At 38.6% G+C, this 20,540-nt stretch overlaps 1 protein-coding gene across 1 annotated transcript in view; it reads right to left on the bottom strand.

The window, feature by feature from the left end:
* The window catches only part of TACR3 (tachykinin receptor 3), a 39,726-nt gene extending 20,079 nt beyond the window's left edge, over nucleotides 1–19,647 (bottom strand). Inside the window, exons 1-3 of the mRNA XM_009273561.2 lie at nucleotides 18,896–19,647; nucleotides 4,608–4,796; nucleotides 2,808–2,958 (exon numbers count right to left, since the gene is read on the bottom strand). Of these exons, the coding sequence (XP_009271836.1) occupies nucleotides 2,808–2,958; nucleotides 4,608–4,796; nucleotides 18,896–19,359 (804 nt within the window). The 5' untranslated portion in view covers nucleotides 19,360–19,647. The remainder of the gene's footprint in view (nucleotides 1–2,807; nucleotides 2,959–4,607; nucleotides 4,797–18,895) is intronic.
* Between the last annotated feature and the right edge of the window lie 893 nt (nucleotides 19,648–20,540).

A 20,540-nucleotide genomic window follows, 5' to 3' on the forward strand; every position in this document is an offset into this window, starting at 1 on the left:
GAAAAATTTTGGCTTTCAAAAAAAAAAAAAAAAAAAAAAGTAGTGGTAGTAGTCTCATGCAGTCCTGAATTTCTAAAAATTTCAAGTCTTTGACCCTTAAAGATACTAAGTATGACTTTGTGTTGACCAACCTGTAGTGCCTGCTGTGAAATTCTTTGAATCCTTTGTTCTTTGATATTGCTTTCAGAAGGATTCAGGGTGCATTGCACAGTCACACATATGAAGTGATGAGACTATCTATCGAACTACTAACAACTTTCTCAAGTTTCAAATCTTTTCTTGGCAAACATAATTTCTTTTAAAGGTCTTACATGAACCGTTCATTACCTTCTTAACATTAAATACCATTTCAAACAATCCTAATCAAACATCCTTTGCACTGTATCATTGCATAATATGAAACATGAAGTCAGCTATTTCATATTTCTCCTTCATTATAAGTGCAGCCAGTAAAGACTTTCCATATGTGTAGATATCTGCATGCTAAATAGCAAGAAAAACAGATTATTTCTTTGCTTGAATAAAAGAAAAGCAATAGCTCTATTATCAGAGGCAGGCTGAGTGATAGCTTTATTTGGATTCCAGTCTATTAGTTCATCTCCATGAATGACCAATTATGATTCATCTTTCCAAATAGCAGTTATTTCATAAATCCTGCCAGAGAGCACAGCAGTGGAACTGAAAAGCTGTCATGGAGCTCTGCCAATAAAGGCACTGATGCAGTTACAATATATCTGCACATAATTTAATCCCCTTGTTGCATGTATTGAAGGCATGCATTCCAGTACTCTCACATTTAAAATCCTTTAATTAAGGATGCTACTCCTTGTCTCTTGCATATATTTAGAGTTCTAAAGAGGTGCTGTTTTTAAAGTATTCAAGGGATTTAATTGGACCCTTCATAGCATATAGTAAAAGTTAGCTTTTCTCTTCAGAGACCTTTAGTTTTTGCGACATAAGATGTTTATTTTACTTAGTCATTATGATAACAGGTGCTGAAGTTCTGGGATCTCCTCTTTCTCCAAGTTAACATTTAATAATTTTCTTTCCACACTTGCTTTTGCAACCTCTGTCTGTTACAGAAAGCGATTCCTTGGTTTGTCTTTACAATCAGACCCCAGGCACCCTCAACTGAGTATTTGCTTCCTTTTTTTCCGCTGGCTGAAAGGGCAGTATTGGTAATAGCAGAGTTAATTGACCAGTGAAATCTTTTTCTGCTTATGCTCTGTAGGAAAGGTAATTTCATAACTTTGAAAATACACTTTTGGGTAAGTGACAACATGCATGGCAAAGACTGTAATGGTAAAGTTGGACTTTTATGGATAATGTTAGAGAGTGAAATGCCGATCTTTTGAAATGCTTTCAGCATTTCTGGAAATTAGTCCAATAATTTCACTTTGGGGCAAATATGCAAAGCATACTTGTCAGTTTTCCATGATGATTTTTCATCATTTTCTTTCCATTCACATTCCAAATAATCCTTGAACTGTTACAAGGCAATAGTAGTGATAATACTAGTCAAACTGCATTTTGCTTCCTTAAGAGAGGCTATCATTTTGCCCTCTTAAAAAAGCTATGTAAAAGTGAAAATAAATAATACCTTTGGTTTCACAGGAGGCATTGCACGTCATACCGTAAAGCTGTCTAGGCATGTCTACCATTCTGACAACTGAAACTTGCCATAGAAAGTTTTGCACTTGTCTCTTATGAGTCTGAAGATGTATGAATGAGAAAATGATCCTAATCCTTCCTTTCATATATCCTCTGCCATAACAACTTTTTCTGTGTAGTATGTGGGGAAAAAACACTTTCATATTCCTGGCAGTGTCCTGAAAGAAATGGAAACGTCAGTGTTCTCCAGCATTTGCAGAAGATCCCCTATTGTCTCAGGACCCAATATGCTGCAGTCTGCTATTGCTACAGCGTGGTAGCATATACCACTGTTCAAACATGTTCACAGTATCAGGAAGCAAATTGAGCAATTGAAAATGTGCTCATCATTGTGAGTTAGAAGTCTATGTTTGCATACCATTTTTTCAAATCCGAAAGGTTAAATGCATTTGAGCATGAAAAAAATGTCAGAAATAAAAAGCAGAAGGGCTGCCTTATTAAAGAAGAAAGTTTAGGTTAAGAAAAAGAATGTTATAAGAAAGAAACCTTCATAACACTGCAACATCATGAAAACTGAACTGGAAATAGTCAAATAATCAGTTCATAAGCAATCCACAGTCTTGTTAGGTTACACAATACTTACAGTGAAAAGGATTGAGAGAAAATAACTGGGAAAAAATAGTTTGTATTTCTCACCAAAAGTTATTGATTGAAAACCTGAATTATTCAATATGAATAGGCCGATCAGCACTCATCTCAAAGATGCATGGACCTTAATCTACTGAAAATTATAGCAAGATTCACTTTTCTTTCAGTAGGATGAGAATCTGGCCTAAGAGGATCTAATGGTTTGCTATCCCATTGTTCAAAACTCAATATTTTAGCTCTGTAAAGGCTAAATATTTGGGCTTAGTTTCCACATATCAGACACAGTATATGCCGCTACATGTGGAGTAAGAAGTTAAAATCCAAATGTTACCTTTATTTAATGGCGAACAGTAAAGTTACAAAAAGAACAGCTAGTGAACATAGAAGACAACTTGTCAAACTTCATCAAATTTTTTATTGAAGTAGATCTCTCATTACTGTTATTTCAAGTGACTTGGTGTTTCTGAAGGAATATACTGTGATACTTTGCAACACAATTGCAGATGATGTTATCAGGCTTCACTTAGCGAGATTTAATGGAACAGTACCTTTCTCTTAGCTTTGAGCTGCTCGTGATATTTGTCGGATGTGTCGCCTGGTATTTCTCCTCCCCAGAGGGTAATTCCCACTATGGAATAAGTGATGCCCATGACAAGCAGTGGAAAGCAGTAGACCAGCACAATCACAATGACATGATACCTGCAATGAAAAAGCATTAAGCTGATAAGTGCTTTCAGAGGAGCTATACCAATGGAATGGACTGCTAGAAGTCAAGAGTGCTGCTGTAGCACAAAGCATGTTTTATATTGACTGGCTAGTCCTTGGCGTTTTCACTGTCTTTTTGAAAGTCTTGAATCGCACTGCAAATTTATTTACATTTTAATGCCAGTGCTTTATGGGGTTTCTAGTTCTGATTCTGAACTTGCACTAGCATAAATTAAGAATGACTCTATAATTATCATGATCAGTGACTGCAGAGTAAGGTATGTTTCTCCATAGCTAGCTGAATTGATTTAATTATTGCACAGCCAAGTATCCTAAGGGCAAGCTAGGCATTTTGAGCTCTAGTCTGGACCATAAATGAAAGAGGAGAATAAGTATTTAAATGGTATATTTATACAAAGGCCTTGATAAGTGTCCTGTGTTACCCAACGTACTTCATATGGCAGATCTGTTGCACATAGGCAACACAGATCTGTTGCCTATGTGCAACATAGTCATCAATGCTGATGTAAGCACTGGGAAAAAAAACCCAAAACTTCTTTTGCCTCCTGTTAGTTCCTGGTTAAATGCCATCTTCGGATAAAATCGCAGTGAATGATCAATGAAGAATCCCCAGCCGTCACTGAGAGTGACCTTACTGCCCTAAAGAGAAATATCCGTGCATGGCTCCTAAAGTGATAAAAATTATGTATGACCAGGGCCTCTTTCACCTGCCTGAAAGACAGCAAAAGGTCAAATTTGATGCTGGATGGTTACACAGGCTTTCAGCCTTGAAAACAGAGTTCACCTTAAATGCCAATGAAGACATGAAAGGGCAGATAATATTTCTATAGCTAGGCAACCACTTATTCCTAATTCTGTCAAAGGGACAAATAGGATATATTCAATTTAATTGACTGTTATTCTACACTTTCAGAAACTGGAACCAGTTATAGGTTTTATGGTTTTATTATTTGGACTGATACATGAGATAAGTAATTGTGATAGTGTAACAGAACGAAGTAGGAAAATCCAACCCTCTCATGAAGAGATCCAGAGAAAAAATCTGATTAGGACAAGGAGAGGCTAGAAATACTCGTTTTTCTGGTTAGGATGAAAAGGAAGCTTGCTTTGCATTGCATGTTCTGTCCCCATTTCTGACCATCTCTGTCTGTATGGAAGTGGCCATCTTAAGTGAAGCAAAGATGGTAAACATGCAGCATGGGATGGAGAACACTCGTAGAAGTGGAAGAGAATAAATGTGTTCCACTTATCACTTAAAATGCTCTATCTTCCTAGCTTAGAAAACTTGTTTCACATTTCTCAGTGATCAATGCTGTTAGTTATTCTGCATGCAGAGTACCTGTGTGATACTCTAGAGCTTTTGCCAAGTCCATTGCAAGTATAGACACCACCATGCACAAGTTTAAAAGAACAAAAGCTTACGTAAAATGCTGTTTTGGACCACCTGGCCATGCTACATAGCAAAGAGTTCTCCCAGGCATCACCTTGGTTTACATTTCTCAATGATCAATGCTGTTAGTTATTCTGCATGCAGAGTACCTGTGTGATACTCTAGAGCTTTTGCCAAGTCCATTGCAAGTATAGACACCACCATGCACAAGTTTAAAAGAACAAAAGCTTACGTAAAATGCTGTTTTGGACCACCTGGCCATGCTACATAGCAAAGAGTTCTCCCAGGCATCACCTTGGTTATGGAGTATAGGCACTGGGGAAAGGCCAACAGGAAAGCCAAAATCCATATGCTCCCAATGACCACCTTGGTAGCAGTTGCAGAGAGCCTAGGTTTCAAAGGATCAATAATGGCCATGTATCTGTAAAAGAAAGCAAAAACCTGTGCATAAGAAACCTTCAGAGATTAGGATGTATCTAGAATCAACCAAAACTTAGGGTTGGGAGAAGGATAAAAGCAGAGATATTTGTCTTCCTGGAGTTCTGATGGCAGTGTGCTCTTTGGGTGGTTCAGCCCCCATGAAGGCAGTGCTGGAAGAAAAAGAAGGTTCATTGAATATTATTTTAAAGCTGTGGGACACCCGGTTAACCATATGTATACCAGTAGAGCAACTATTTGTCAAAGAGTTAGTTAATCCTGTTATTGCACAACCTGATTAAAAAGCAACAATACAGCCGGATCCTCTGTTACTCTGCTACATAATACAGGGTTTACCTCTGATTAAAAAATTAACAGCCAAGCTGTCAGGATTATTAGTCATCTGTCCAAAAGCTACAGCAACCTGATAAGTCCGCATGCCTTTATTTCAGTAGACATAGACTGACTTCGGACTGTCTGCCAAAGAGCCCCAGACTACAACCGGTTCATACAGAGGCTGAGAGAGGAACCATATGAGCGTTTCCTCGGGCAATGTAGAAGCGATAAAAGCACCAAGAGAAATAGATGCATAAAGCATGAAAACATCTCATTTGCTTTCTCAGTTCCCGTGTTCTCAGGTGGGATAACAGTCTTCTTGCTGCCCTATAATTGCATTGGCAATCCATGTATGCCGATAACTTTAGAATAACATGCAAAAAATCATTAAAAAGTTTACTCTAAGTAATTACAATTTAAAAGCTTAGGAAAAAAGCGCGACAGGAAGGCATCAAGACAGACAGTAAAAGAAAAACAAGTCTTGTTTTCTGTCTTTTGATCTCTGTTATAGATGCAAGGAACAAGGGAGACAGAAATTTTGTATTTTGTATACTCCATATCACATACTTCATGCGTTTTTCACATTTTTCTTAGCGTGACTGCTGCTTTGATTTCTGGGCTAACCGCTGAATTAACGTATTTTCCACCAACTTCCCTGATCACGCTATTTTGTTTCATTTAACAATGACCAAATAATGACTTGCAAAATCATTAATCGTATTAATTAAATAGGAACACTATTCAAAATTTCTTCCACTGTAAGGGGAACGCTGATAAGTATCAGCCAGAATCACATTTAAAGAAATTTTTGTACTTCTGTAAATCCAGGGAGATACTGGCTATATGTATATCCATAATGTGTTACTGATATAGCATACTGAATAACTAACTACATGTTCTTTAATCAGACATCCTATGTTTTCCAAAACAACACAAGGAAATGGTTGTTACCTTAATATTTCGGTTCAGATCCAGAGGGTTCCCAAAGTACATTAAAACCCCCTTTTATTCATGATTGAAACACAATGCTGTTCGTGAGTTAATGTGGGAGTTAACGGATCAGCAATTTAAATCAAGAAATTTCCATGGAAGTATTCAGTGTATCTGTGCTTATTCAGGAAACCAAAGATCTGCCCTTCTGCAGTCATTGGTAGCATTGACATTCTACACTGTGTTTCCCAAACCATTGCTTTTCTGAAATCAGAATTAGAATAGCAATGATTTAGAAGCTACTCAGGAATAACCAGGGCAAGCCAAAAGGAAACTAACAAAATTAAAATATTCTTTTCTGTGTTTCCTTGTGGTTTTTTTGTTTTCATATTCTATGAAAACACCAGAAGCAGATAGAAAACTGGGATGAATATGAAAACCAGCTTGAATGTTTTACTAATGAAAGTTTTCCAGATTTCTAGGACAATGTCTGGATCAGTTTCAACAGTTTGTCATCAGTCCCAGGGATTAGTACTAATTCTGGAAGAAGCAAACTCATTGCCAAAGAATAATTATGGCCCATATACTTTCATTTTCTTCACAGTACACATGTCCAGTTATCTGATCAACTTTGACGAGATTATTGGAGTGTATCTGTAATTTCGTAAAGGTCCTCTTTGTTTCCATTGTAGGTCGCCAGCCTTCATGCCTGGTAACTGCCCTTGTCCCTCTCTGTTTCAGGTTTTAAATACAGTTAGAAAGTCACACCACGCCTATTCCAGCCTACATGTGTAGAGAAAATATTTTCAGAACTTTCCAGTATTGCTTCCCTCCTTGTGTCATTTGTACCTTCTAAAGGAATTGCAATAAGTAAAATAGGTACTATGGCTCTTCACCTACTCTTTCTCTACATTTCTACCTCATATAAAGATGGATTGGGATAGATTCAGAGACTATTTTTGTATGGAAAATTACATAGGCAGTAATAGGCATTGTATGGCAGGACTGTGGAAAAAAATCACTTTGTCTCATCAGCATTTGTAGATTTTGTGCTATTGTTGAGACTTTAGGTGTTGCTGTGGGGCTTAGAAGTTATAAAATCAGTTTGGTTTACACTCACAGAGAATGAATTATTTTGTAGGTAAGCAAGCATAAATTAGTAGATCCTATTCCAAAGTGACACTAATATGTGATTATTGTTATTTTTCTTGTCTATGTTTGTCCTTTCGACATTCATAGATAAAAAAATTTCAAAGACATTCATAATGTTTACTTTTTGTGTTCTCATCTTCTGCCTTGGCTTTAGATCACGAGAACCGTTAGGTGACTGCTTGGGTATGTGCTTCCAAATCCAGGCAGGATTTGAATTGAAATCCATTGAAATCAATGGATAAGCTGCCACCGATTTGAATCAATCCTTTTTTTGATGAATAATTTCTGTTCTGCTGCAATTAGAAGAGTAGCACTCATTTAAAATGAAGGAAGGTACGACATGTCCTAATTGTTACAGTACACACCTAGGTTCTAGGCAGACTTGCCCAAGATTTTTAGGTACAGACATTATCTACAAGACAATTAGAAAAATATTAATAAGATAATACTTCTGATAAGAATTTGTGCAAGTAATCTTCTGCATCATATTTATCTGCTATGGCAAACAAATTTCATCCAAGATATTCCTACTTTTTGGAAATGTCATTCTTGAGAGATGGGTAATTATAGAATAGATATTTGTTTTAGCAAAAATAACTCAATGTATAGATAACCACCAAATATGTGATAAATCCAACATCTGCCATCATAGTGGTACTCAGCCTCTAGTAGACATGATAACTGTGCTAATAACTTAAAACATCTAAATGCTGTTAGAAACAGTGATCTAAAACAACTTCAGTTATGAATCATCAATTTCCACATCGAGAATATCAAGCCTATTAATTTTGCATTGTTTTTACTGCACTTACATATTTTTTCCCACAGGGAAATTAGTTCCTCTCTCCTTTACCTGCTTTTTGTTTTTTTTCAGCTAAACTGGTGCTTTTGGTATTACATACTAACTATGAAATGGCTTTATTCAAGTGCTGGGTATCTTGTCCTGAGAAAGCAGCAGATCTCATGAAAATGTACATCGGTTGGATTGTTGCACTCTACCTCCTAGTTCCCTTCTCCTCCAAAGAGTAAGTACAACTTGGTAATGAAGGTAAGTTTGGAGTCCTGTCTTTCAAATTGAGCTAGCTTGAGCATGGGCTGCCAGATACTGTCCAAAATGCTTGATGATCTTTACCTGTAGTAGGTGATAACCAATAAACAAGTCATCATTTTCACATGCTCGTGGGAGTCTTAAAGCATCTCCTCCTAGCCTGGAATCATTCCTTTCAATTGCTAGTTTTCTTCAGATTGCACATTGACATTATTTTGTGTGCTATTGTCAGATTTCTATTACATTCACATTGTTCTTATTCCCAATAGGTACCAGCAGTAATTCCCTTTGGCTAAGGTAAGGTTCTGTTGTTTTATCACACTGTCTGGTGACTGCCCATTAAAGATGTGGATTGTTTGTGTGAAATGACTCATACAGCTGTACCGATGGAAATGTTAACTATTGGCTGTCTGAGTGAGGTAAGTCAAAGGACAAGGATCAGATGAAAAGCAGGCTACTTGTCTTTCTGGTTGAAATTTGAGTGATAAGCCAACAGCCTAGCTTTTGCACAAAACAGATTACAAAAATGTAGCAGGCAGTCATTCTAACAAACAAGATGGGGAGGAGCTGGAGGAGCCTTGACCATTCCCTCAATAATGCCTTCGTGCAGGAAGGACTTAGCTGACCAGAGAGTATTGACAGCTCTTTACTACTGAGCCTTTGATAACAAATCTAATTTATTCTAATTTGCCAGTACACTAACAATTACAATGAAGTATCTAACTTGTTCCTTAAGTGGCTTTTCTTAGAAACAAAATTGCTTAATTAACACAGTGAGATATTGCTTTATAGCTGCAATTGTTACACTCACTCAAATTTGTCTTATAAGTTTGGTAGCATTTTCCTAGAGAAGCCATCATTGCCATAATTAAGGATAGTGGAAAATGTGGAATGACTCTCAGTTGCAGGTTAAAAAACACCTCTGTAGTTGAGCTGTTTCTGGGTGTTAATCTCTGTAGCCAAAAGAAGCCCAGAAGAGAACTGAGTCCTTCCTGCACTGTTAGCGGTCATTTGCAAAGGAGGCTTAGCCACTCCTGCCCATAATATTGTTTGCTGAAAATGTCATCTTGCCATTACTGGTACCTAAGTGTGGTGGAGTTGTTTGTCTATCTCTTTAGCCTCAACCTGAAGGAGCAGTAGCTAATTTTTCAGTTGGCCCTTGCCTTTGATCTCTGTCCATTTTGGCCAGGGTGTTTCCATCAGGAAGGAAAGCTCCTGCTAGCACAGGCTAGAGGTTCCATGCTTAGTTGTTGCTCAGAAAATTAGTGAGGTGAGGAGGCTAAGTATGGGATAATGTGTATGTATGATGCAGGATATTGTCCCTGTATGTTCCAGTTACCCACAGCTGACAACTGTTTGTCGTCTTTCATGGTGTAGCTCTGTCATTAGGGGTCATTTTCTTACTCTGTTTGATACCCTTACGTATATTTTGTGTGGCAAAGTGCCAGTTACAAGGGGGACCAGCAGACATGCTGTTGAAGAATATCTTAAGTTTTACTGAATCTTTAGGTTGTGAAATAATCAACTATAAGAACATTTTGATTCCAGTAAGTTAGCCTCTATGGTAGCGTTATGTATAGGCTGCTGTGCTACTTATTATTTGAGGCTGTATTGCTTGAAGTCCCTATTCCCTATTCTCTGGACTCTCTAGACCATAAACAGAGCCCCTAGGTTCTATTGTATATGGGATGAGTTATTTGACAACCTGGCAAGGTAGATATCTAGCTGGCCAACTTGGCAACAAAACCTACTTTTAAGGTGTCCTGAAGTGAACTGCCTTCATTATAATACTAAAAAACACACCCACAGGTCAAGAAGACCCTTGCCCAGGTGAAGACCCTTCCCCTGTGCAAGCGTAGTAACAGAAGGGAATGACATAACCGATATTATAATTATATGTAAATCACTGTAATCATACATATGATTACATAATCATATGTAACCAATCATTGTAACTGGGAGTGTACTACCTTATAATTTTTGTGTATAAATGTAACGGCGATCTAGCCATAGGTTTGCTTGATTTGTGGAAATTCCACCTTGCACCCGGCGCCACAATAAAGAATGCCTGCTTTCTAAAACTCCAAACTGAGTCCTAGAGAGTTCATCATCTGCCGATTTACGGTAACAATGCTGTCTGAATTGTGCACTGAATGGTGCTGAACATGGTGTAGAAAAAAAGAGGATTGTGTGAGTAGGCCAGGAATGAAAGGGAGAATGATGAGATACAGGATCTGGAGCAAAAGCAAAAGAACTGAGACTGGAGAACAGTTTGCTGAATGCAAAAATAGGAATAGAAGTGAAACAAGAATAATGAGAAACTAATAGGAGGAGAAGCAAAGAAAGGAGAACTGTAGAATAATAGCAGATAGAAATTGGGTTGAGAGAGGAGAGACTAAGAAAGGAAACTGGGGTGATGTAAAGGCAAAAGACATATGAGAAAAATCAGCTCTAGTGGACCAGAGATTCCAAGATAAGTAGAACTGGTAGAAAAGCACAATGTTTTGACAGCAAGGCTCTGTGGTGGCAAGCCCTTTTCCCTCTGCAGGTGTATGGGAGAGAACTCCCAAAGAGTTGTTCTCTCTGTGGTCAGCCAACCTGCGTGCAAAGGGAACAGATGGACTTCTCTGATGCTCCCATGTCATCTGTCTTAACGACTGTTCTGCTTCTCCACTGTTCTTTCAAGTGGCCTGAACTTATGCAGTCCTTCTGAAGTCAGCGAAAGTGGCGAGTGCTGAGGCCCTCATAGGTCCACTGTATTCTGTGGTCTTTATACACAGACCTTGGACCTCCCCACACCTCTGTCTCTAAGGACACTGAAAGATGGTAGGCATTTGAGCTGAAGGAGGACTTACAATGACTACAAGCAACTGAAGACTTGTTACACCGCTGAAAAGAGTTCTGTAGCCACACAAACATTATTCAGCAGGGTGCTGTGCCAATTTGCTTTGCATTCTTTGGACATTTACTGTTCAGTCAGTCACCAGGCTGGAGCAGTGGGACCCCCTGCCAAACAAAGGGCTCTGAACCCTCACTGAGGTCGTTTGATTTCAGGATCGGACTTCTAATGCTTTCTCACTCCAGTGGGAGCTGCTGATAATGCCACAGATAGCTTGTTCCACACAATAAAGCAGGGATGCTGAATCTAAAGTACATATCAACTGCAAAGAATTAACTCATTATGCTCATTTATCACAACAAGCAGAAACCATTATTACCCCATCCAACATAAACACTAACACTTGGAAGGTAATTATAAAATGGAATATGCACATTTAGAAATTTAGGGATGTAAAGATGTGCAGGTAGAGACTCAAGCCAACACTTGCAAGAATGTAGATTATTCAACCTCTGCACCATGTTCTATGTATTACTCTAAAGCATTTTTAGGTAGCATTTTAGTTTCATCACTAGAATCATTAGCACATGATTTTGTTTGCTGTGATCATGCTATTATCCCACTGTCATCGCTTTTCTTCCAGCTTTGGCTTGTGTTAGTCTTTGTCCCTAGCTAATTACTGCTGAAGTCAGCAAGAGTCTTTCCATTGAAGTTAATGAGAAATCAGTCAGGCTGCAATATATAATGGCTGCTGCATCATGGTGTGCTTGCTGCAGCGCTCTTTTCCTTCAAGACTGTTTTCTTATCTGCTGGGGCCAGAATAGATCTAGTTTCCTTCAGAACTGCTCATTTTGGCTGGAATCTACAATTTACTGTTTGGTACTTGTTTCTGGAGTTCATCAAATCAAGAAAATCTGTTTTCTCTGAAATGATAATAGAGACAGTCCTAATTTGAATAACATTGATAAACTCTTTAAGCCAATGGTTATAATGACAGCATAATCACGTAGCTCTGTTACAGTTTGCAAATAACATAAGAGACAAATAGCTGGTAAGTACTATAAAAGCTTCTGAAGTTTGTGTATTATGGTCCTGACAGTAGAAATGATAAAAAAAAAAAAATCTTAATTTATCTTTTTGTAAAACAGCATACACTGACTAATAGAGGCAGGAAAATCTTCCCTCTTTAACACGTTATTTAGAAAATTGTAGCAAAAATGCATAAGTTGTTTTAAAAACAAAACTATGTTCAAAATTGGATCCTACAAATGCCCATCTGGAGACACAGTTGGAACCCTTTAATCATCCTAAGTGATTTGTTTCACCTGTTTACAGTATGTTTATAAACTCAAATGGGGGAAAAAGTAATCAATTCAGCCCCAGATTGTAACAGGAAATTGGGACTTGACAAAGGAAGAGACTGAGAGAAAATCAGAATGCTTGCATAGAAGTGGCTCGTCGACAGCAGAGTGCACTTCCTTCAGGAATGCACAGATGCTGTTATCCCCTCAAAACAGAAGCTGGTTTTGAAACTTTGTATTTGGAACCAAGTGGTAATTAAGAAACTTAGGTAGGGAAATTGCTATGATTCCCTGTCCTTATTTAAAACATTGTTGTGGAAAATCCTACAAAAGGTCTCTGTAAGGTAGATACAGTAAACTAAAGAGGATGGAATGAACTGTGGGATTTTAGAGGCATTTTTTGTATGATGAAATCCAAATCTTTAACTTTTGCATTCTTTAATCTTTATCTTCTACCTACTAGTGCAACGCTCCGTTTTTTCTTGTGGGAGTGGTCTGTATTCATTCATTTAGACTGACTTTCTCTGCAGCAAGAGTGGCTATGGGCATTTTTGTAGGACTGCCTCTGACTGTTGAATAAGACTGGTTTTGGTGGCCAGAAGGATCTACGGTGAACAATGTTACTGTTAGGCAGTGATCACCTTAAAGCTAACAGCATAAAGAAAGAGTGTATGACAGCATGATAGATAAACAAACACATTGTACATTTGAGAGATCAGTGGGCAATATCCCAGCGGGATAATGTGGCCTCGATTTTTACCCGGAGGCACATGTGCTGCTCGTGGAGAATGGCTGTCGTGCTTTGAGCAGGGGGTAACACTGCAGTTTTTCTGAAATCAGGACTAGCGTCCAATGCCTTGCTTTTGGGTACCTCTTAACAGAAACCTTAAAACAGGAATATTGAAATTCTTCAGTATAGCTGAGTTCTCATAAACAGTGCAATGCTCTCTACTTGAGGAACATTTTGGTAACTGGCAATGGGCTAGATTTTTATAAGTATGTAATTAATTTTACACAACATATTCTGTACCTATGCATACTGATAGAAAAGGGATAACACTTTTCTTTGGTCTGTCTCATAAAATGATGGACTAACTGACTTCCCCTGACAGAAGTACTTCTGTTTCTTCTGTTCGTTGAATACGATCTACCTGGGCTATCAAGGACCAATATCAATGCAAATTCTGCAAAAACAGCTCCATTGGCACAGACTACACCCCACTCTGTTATTGCCTACATTTCTGACACTGTCATCTGAATGGCTTCCTTCTTGTTTCTGCAGTTATTTTGAAATAATTTTATTTTAAGTAAACACAAATATGTGAATGATATAAATTTCTCTCCTGGTTGGTAAATCAGTCAGAAATACATGCATATAGGCAGTAATATTAAAGGAAAAAAAAAGAAAACAGAAAAATCCAATCCTTGGCTATCTTTGAAAAGTAGTCAGGCTACATTACATAGTAAACCACAGATACATCTTTTAATAGTTTTCATTAAGCTATAAATAAGGGCACTGAGAAAATGTATTTAAGGCTAAGACTCTGCCTAAAAGGAACTTCTTATTTGAACATATGGTTCAAACTTGTCAGATCTTGTTTCCTGCCTGGAACAAGAAGACTTGGGGCTAGTCACTGTTGTAAATGTTGCTTATATTCCTCAAGGTATCGGCATATCAACCTCATTTTTTAGACTGCACCTTTTGAAAGCAGTTTGTTAAATAGAATATTTACTCAATGCAAAACAAAGAGGAAAAAAATAGCTGTTATGCCTATATTTATTCCCAAACTGTCTCACTATGTTATCAATAACATAACTTTGACATGAATTTTGACCAAAACCCAAAAATATTCTGTCTTTTTGCCTGATCATTATGAGTTTGTACCACAGCAAGAAATGAATTATTTTTCCTATGTTTCTGACAGTCTGAATCTTGTAGCCATTGCATCAGGATGTTCTGCAGAAACTATTTCACCTCTTTTTTCAGAAAGAGAGAGAATTGTCAAACCCAGAAAATCATTTTAGGCCCCCAAGTCATAAAGAGTCCTTTATGTTTCACCTCTTGATTTTTGAACGCTTAATGCTCTCCTGTTCAACTTTTTCTCTCCAGTTCTGAGGACTAGTATTTTTCAGAGGGCAGCCTAGATAGTGGAATCCAGAAATATGATGTGCTTCATCTTAAAATACAAATTGGGAAACACAGAGAAACAGGGATTTCCTGTTTGAATTCTATAGTTTGACTGGCAAAGTAATAATAGTAATAATAGTGATAATTTTAAAAGAGATCTTGCATTTTTCCCTTCATGATATGCAGTGACCAAGGCTGATTCATGAAGTCATGATTATGAAGTCATCCATTAGTTTGGAAAAAAAGCTGTATTGAACTTTAGTTTAGGGATAGGGCTGTTTTGTGTAGTTATGTGACACTAGAGGCATCTTCATCCATTAACGTTGGGCAGAATCCAATCTTTAGAAAGGATTAGGTCAAATCCATTTGTTTTCTCTTTCCTAATAATTTGTTAAAAAAAAGTTATGTAGGTCTTTTTGATGCTATTATGTTGACCCATGTTGAGCAGCAGTAAGCCTTGTATTTTGTTTTGCAGTAATGCAGAACATTAGTGTATCATAAATGTAATTTTATTTACATTTGTATAAAATATTGGCATATATATGTCATTCTTTGCAATTACTTTTGCATATAAAGAAATCTAATATATATGTAATAGCTCTTCAAAGACCAAAAGTTTGCTGGCATACTAGGAATAAAAGAAATGGTAAGATGTGAATAGGATCAGCAACTACTCACCGTCGCTGTTAGAATACCTTGTTTAATTCCAGAGCAGTTGCTTTTACAAAGAGTTAAACTTGTTGAAATGCGAAAATCATTATGGAATTGCTGAGAGAAAAATAACTGAGAAAGTCGTACTGTAGATGTGCTAATACCAGGAAAAAATGCATACAAATATACTAAGTGCTCTACTGAAGGCATGTTATTTCATGCTACATTGCTACATCTCCAAACTGCCACTTTAACCATGAGATATCTGCAGAGAATTTCTAGGCCTGCACACAGAACTGGTTGTATAATGAGGCAATCTTGGGATTGGAAATTAATTGCCAGCATACATGAACCACCTCTTTTGCATGCTAAGAACTGGTAGGAGGGGACAGTGGGTCTTCAATGGCCAGGGCCAGATGGCTTAAATTCTGCCTAAGTTACTGTCTTTAATATGTCCAAGAACTGTACCACAGCCAATAGTCACAGATGAAGTTAAGACACATGACCCTTTAGGATCATGCACTGACCAGTGGCAAGGGCGTATTGGCTCCAGAACTATCCCCTATTCAGTTTATGTTAGGCTATTTTAAAAGTTCATCCCCATAAGGTAGCTAAAGAAACTATTGCACTGGAAGCAATGTAACTGTGGTACTGTGCAGCATGAGCTACAGCAGAGCGAATGAATGAATGCCCATGAAGCAGTACAGTGTAAAATCTGTGCTGCTTCTGATACTTGAGCTGGCTTGGTTAACGCCACCTGTGGCATCTCTGCAGTAGACTGCAAACAGCCTGTTGGAAAAGAAGCAGAAGGCAGGGGAAAAAGACCACTGGGAAGGGGGGGTCAGAAGTGTGAATAAACCTGCATAAATTTGAGTCTATGGTCAATGACCAGGTGGTCATACAGCAGTCTTGGACACTTTCATCCTCAGCTCCAGAGGCAGCAGTTCTGTGGAACTGCCTGCTCCACAAAAGCCTGTGTCAGTCCAGTAATTTCACAGTGCACACAATTTAGACAACACGGCCTACAGAATCAGATGTGAAAGGAAACATGTACTGCCCCTGACTGCTGCTCAGTGATGTCTAGAATCACAGTGACTCATTCATACTCTGTGAACATTTGGATGTTCTAAAACAATCAGCGGAGCATATCACGACATACTTTTTAGTGAGTTGCAACCCATGACCTTTCAGTATTTTGGGATGTTAACAATTTCTACTGGAAAATCATCTGATATGATCCCATCATTTCAGTTCCCTCAGTAGCTTTATCCTAATTTGTAGCTTCTTTTTTTTTTTTAATTTTTAAATAACATGAATGTGTAAGGATGAGTTTACTGGGTCAAAACTAAAGCAGAGTGTCCTGTCTGAAGCACTGGCTGAACTTTTGCAGAAGGCAAATGGGAACCAAAGTTTTAAAAAATGTCCACGCAGCAGATATATGCCCTGGAATAGGGCAGTCTGTACATCCAAGGACATTCCTTGGGATTCACTTTGACCCTCAGTTTTGCTCTTGACTCTGCAGAAGTGTTCTGCAGAGGTAGTGAGAAAATGGTTAAAGGTACTGAATGCATCAGGTGTGACCTGGTATAAAAGGGAAAGGAATAGCAGTGTGAATAAGGAAGGAGGGATAGACTGCTCTTCTGTTTGTTTTACACGATCCTCCCTGGTACTGCAGAGAGCTCACCTAAACACAGCTGTGGCATTGTTCACTGTGTTCCCCCCCAAGGGAAGATTTTGATTTGTCTTTGGGGGCAGGTGAGCATGGAAGATGTGGTGGGGTGGAAATTGTGATTTTTTTCAGGTGATTTTCAGACAAGAAATAGATCAGAGTGAATAACAGTAGTAATTGACTCACTTCTGAGCACCAGTGTCTCACATTGCTAAACCAAGGAAAATATTTCCAATACGTTTGTATCTGACCATTGCACTCCAGTCAGTGTGGAGCAGAGCTATTCTCCACTCACTCCGGAAATGCACCCTTTGGATTTCCCAAGGAATTATATTCCCCTTTGTTTCCAGTTTCCTAGCATAAATTTAGGAACTTTCAAGGTAGTAAGTGCTACATGTCCGTGGATGTTTTTGTCAGAAAAATGAAAAAGCCTTACTCAGAGCATCCTAGTAACTGCTCTGCTAATGACATGATCAGCTGCAGCAATAACAGTTAAATCCTCAGCATCAACTAAAAACCCCTTATCTTTCTGAAAACCTCAGGCTAGATGAGAATCTTAAGCTAAACCCAAATTGACAATGGAAGAAATCTTTGCCTGGTTAAAGATAGTATCACTGGCTTTACACTACCTCCTCTATTATTAATGGAAAGTAACAGTTGGGAACAAGATACATCACTGGCAGGAGGAAAGCGTACTGATTTCCTCCTGTCTTCACCCATCCCTGGAGCAGAGAGGTAGAGGAGTTGCTAAGAATCCCATTTTCTCTTTCATTTTTAGCTTTACGGAACAGAAATGCATCTGGTTGAGAATGCCACCTAAAATTTGCAACTAGTAGGGCCAAACGAAAAGCATTATTATGAACTTGTCCACAGCACAGACAAAAGGTACAACAACGTTTCCCAATCTTTGCACCTGGAAATGAGAAATAACGTTTCAGAAGATGGATTGAACCTTATAAAATCTTAACTACCATCACCGGAAAGTGCTGCAGTTCTGCCAAGTCAATTCAGGAAAGATGCATAACATGATTTGAATATGTAGAAAGGAGTTTTGTGAGTAATTTCAGTGCATTGCTAAAAGGAATAAAAGATCTGAAGTACAAAGTGATCTGTTTTTCTGAATGAAAATTCAGGAATTTATTGGATTTCTAAAGCACGGGGTAAGTTATCTCTCCAGTACAGCAAATGTGAAAATGATCATAAAGAAAGGAACATTTCCTGGGAGAGACTCACAGCACCTTCTGAGAAAGGTGGTCCATCAAAGCTTCTCTGTTGGAAACTTGACAACTACATCTCCCCTTTACAGAGACTACAGCTGTCCTATTCCATTATTGTCAAGAGCACAAAGGTAAAGTTTTTCCCTGTCCTGTTTTCTTTCACAGTCACAAAGGCTTGTTTTGCTGCAAGTAATCAGAAAAAAATCAAGCACTTTGAAACCATGTTCTTACCAGATGTCTGGATATGCACAGATGGCAATGTAAATAGTCTCATTAGTTAAAATCAGGAGGAACCAAGCAGCTCAGAGCTGTCTGTGAGAAGAGCTATTTAAAACAGAGTCTGAAGTGATTTCTGAGGAGGAGGCGAATGCCTCTGCCAGCTGCAGAAATACAAAGAGGAGGGAAATTTGAAATCCTCTCCCTTCACATGCAATCTCTACAACTCCTCATCAGTATGAATTAGATGACATTGACTGAGGGACAGATACTGTTTTCACAGGTGGGAAGCAAAACCCTGAGCAATGGCTGCTGTTACAGAATTAGTATTAAAAGATGGAGCACAGAGAGCAGCTGAAGTAGAACAGAGGGAGGAAGTGTTTGTTGTAAAAGAAAGCAAGAGAGTAAAACCAATGAAAGGCTGAAGAAGAAAGACCAAAGTCAGGGAGAAAAACTGTGTTAGGGAGAGATCTTAAAGAAGTACAGAGGAGCACGATCGATGAACTATTGAGGGCTCTGTCTCTCATCACTTAATGATTGTTATCTCTGTATTTTTATTTCAGCAGAGAATCTGATCTCGATCTCTCATCCCTAAACTTTTCCTCTTTTTTCTCACCTGTCCACAGCTATCGCTGTCATGGAGTAGATGCTGGCGAAGACAGCTGTGATTGGGAAGAAGTTGTGGAAGCGGCAGTAAGCCTCTCCAAAGTACCACTCGCTGTGCAGCGCGTAGATGAAGTTGATGAGAGTATTGAAAGCAGCCATGGAGGCATCGGAGAAGGCCAGGTTCACCAGGAAGTAATTGGTCACCGTCCTCATGTGCTTGTGAGCCAGGATAATCCAGATGACAATGAGATTTCCAAAAACGGCCACTGCCACCACACCACCATAAGCCAGAGACCACAGGGCAATGCGCCAAGAGGGTTGCACAAACTGATTGGAGAAGTTGGCTGCTGAGGATGCTACAGGGGAAGAAGCATTTCCCAGTGCCTGTCCCCAGGGATCGCCCACTGCAGCAAGGCTCACGTTCCACCTGTTGCTCATGCTCACGTTCCAGTTGGCTGTGGGGACAGAAGTCATCTTGGACGTTCCTCTCCTCTCTTCCGGGAACGATGTGACTCTCCCACCTCCCTCTCCCAACTCTCCAAATTCCCCACTAACAGATAAGAAGAGGAAAGAAGAAAAAAAGGAAGTAAGGTGGCACAGCAGGTACTGGGAAGGAGAGATCTGTCAGGAAAAGCTTTGGCTACGGTGTTCAAACTGTTAGAAATGCTGTACCAGCTGAGTCAGGAGAGCTACGTCTGGGTAGAACAGCATCCCATTCCTCCTCTGTACAGCCACCTCTTGCTTTTGGTTTTGCTGAAGGAGAAAGGGACTGGGAGCCAAGGCACATTTTATAGGCTTGTGAGTTCCCAGCGTCATGAAAGGAGTGGAGCGATAAGCTCTGTCAGCTGGTAAGATAACACCTCTTTCTCTCTGTTCTCCCTCCTCCCCTTTTATTTCATTCATTGCCAGCAGCAGGCACTTTCAGGAGCTGTGGAGAGCGCCACCGGAAAAATGAATTCTCGTCTTGTTTTTGTTGAGAGATTTGTTTTATATTGCCTTTCTTTAAGTTTCATTATTGCGCTTCCTTTTCAAATAGTCTTTTTACCCTGCCTTTGCAGGGCTAATTAGCTGGCTTAGTTGAACAACCCAGGACTGAGACTGTGTTTTATTAAAGCTGTTTCCAGATGAATTTATGAATTTATTCCAGATGAATTCAGATCTGTTTTTTTTGCTGCTGTCTCTTCATTTAGTACACGCTTTCCTTTTAACCATTCTGTTAACTACAGATTTGGAATAGTGACCTCTTTCAGATAAAGAAATACATCCTGCTGCTCCCTAATTTCACTTTTCAATCTATAATATGTAATTGACATGAAGAAACATTTACAAAATTGAAATGTGACTATCTTTTTCTTACAGCACTAACTTTGGTGCCTGTAAAGCCACTTGCACGTTCAGCAGACACTGATTTTTGTTGAAACGTTTTGCAGCCCCAAACATAGATGTCTTTAAATATGGGTAAAATGGTAGGGGTTTTTTTTCTTTGTATCTTTGAAAAAAAAGTTTTTTTAGTTCTTTTTACTTATTTGCATTCATAGATGTCTAAATATGGGTAAAATGGTAGGGTTTTTTTTTCTTTGTATCTTTGAAAAAAAAGTTTTTTTAGTTCTTTTTACTTATTTGCATTTATTCCACACTTAGTACTATTATTATTT

The sequence above is a fragment of the Aptenodytes forsteri genome, unplaced genomic scaffold (assembly GCF_000699145.1).
Source record: "Aptenodytes forsteri isolate BGI_AS27 unplaced genomic scaffold, ASM69914v1 Scaffold93, whole genome shotgun sequence".
NCBI classification, from domain to species: domain Eukaryota; kingdom Metazoa; phylum Chordata; class Aves; order Sphenisciformes; family Spheniscidae; genus Aptenodytes; species Aptenodytes forsteri.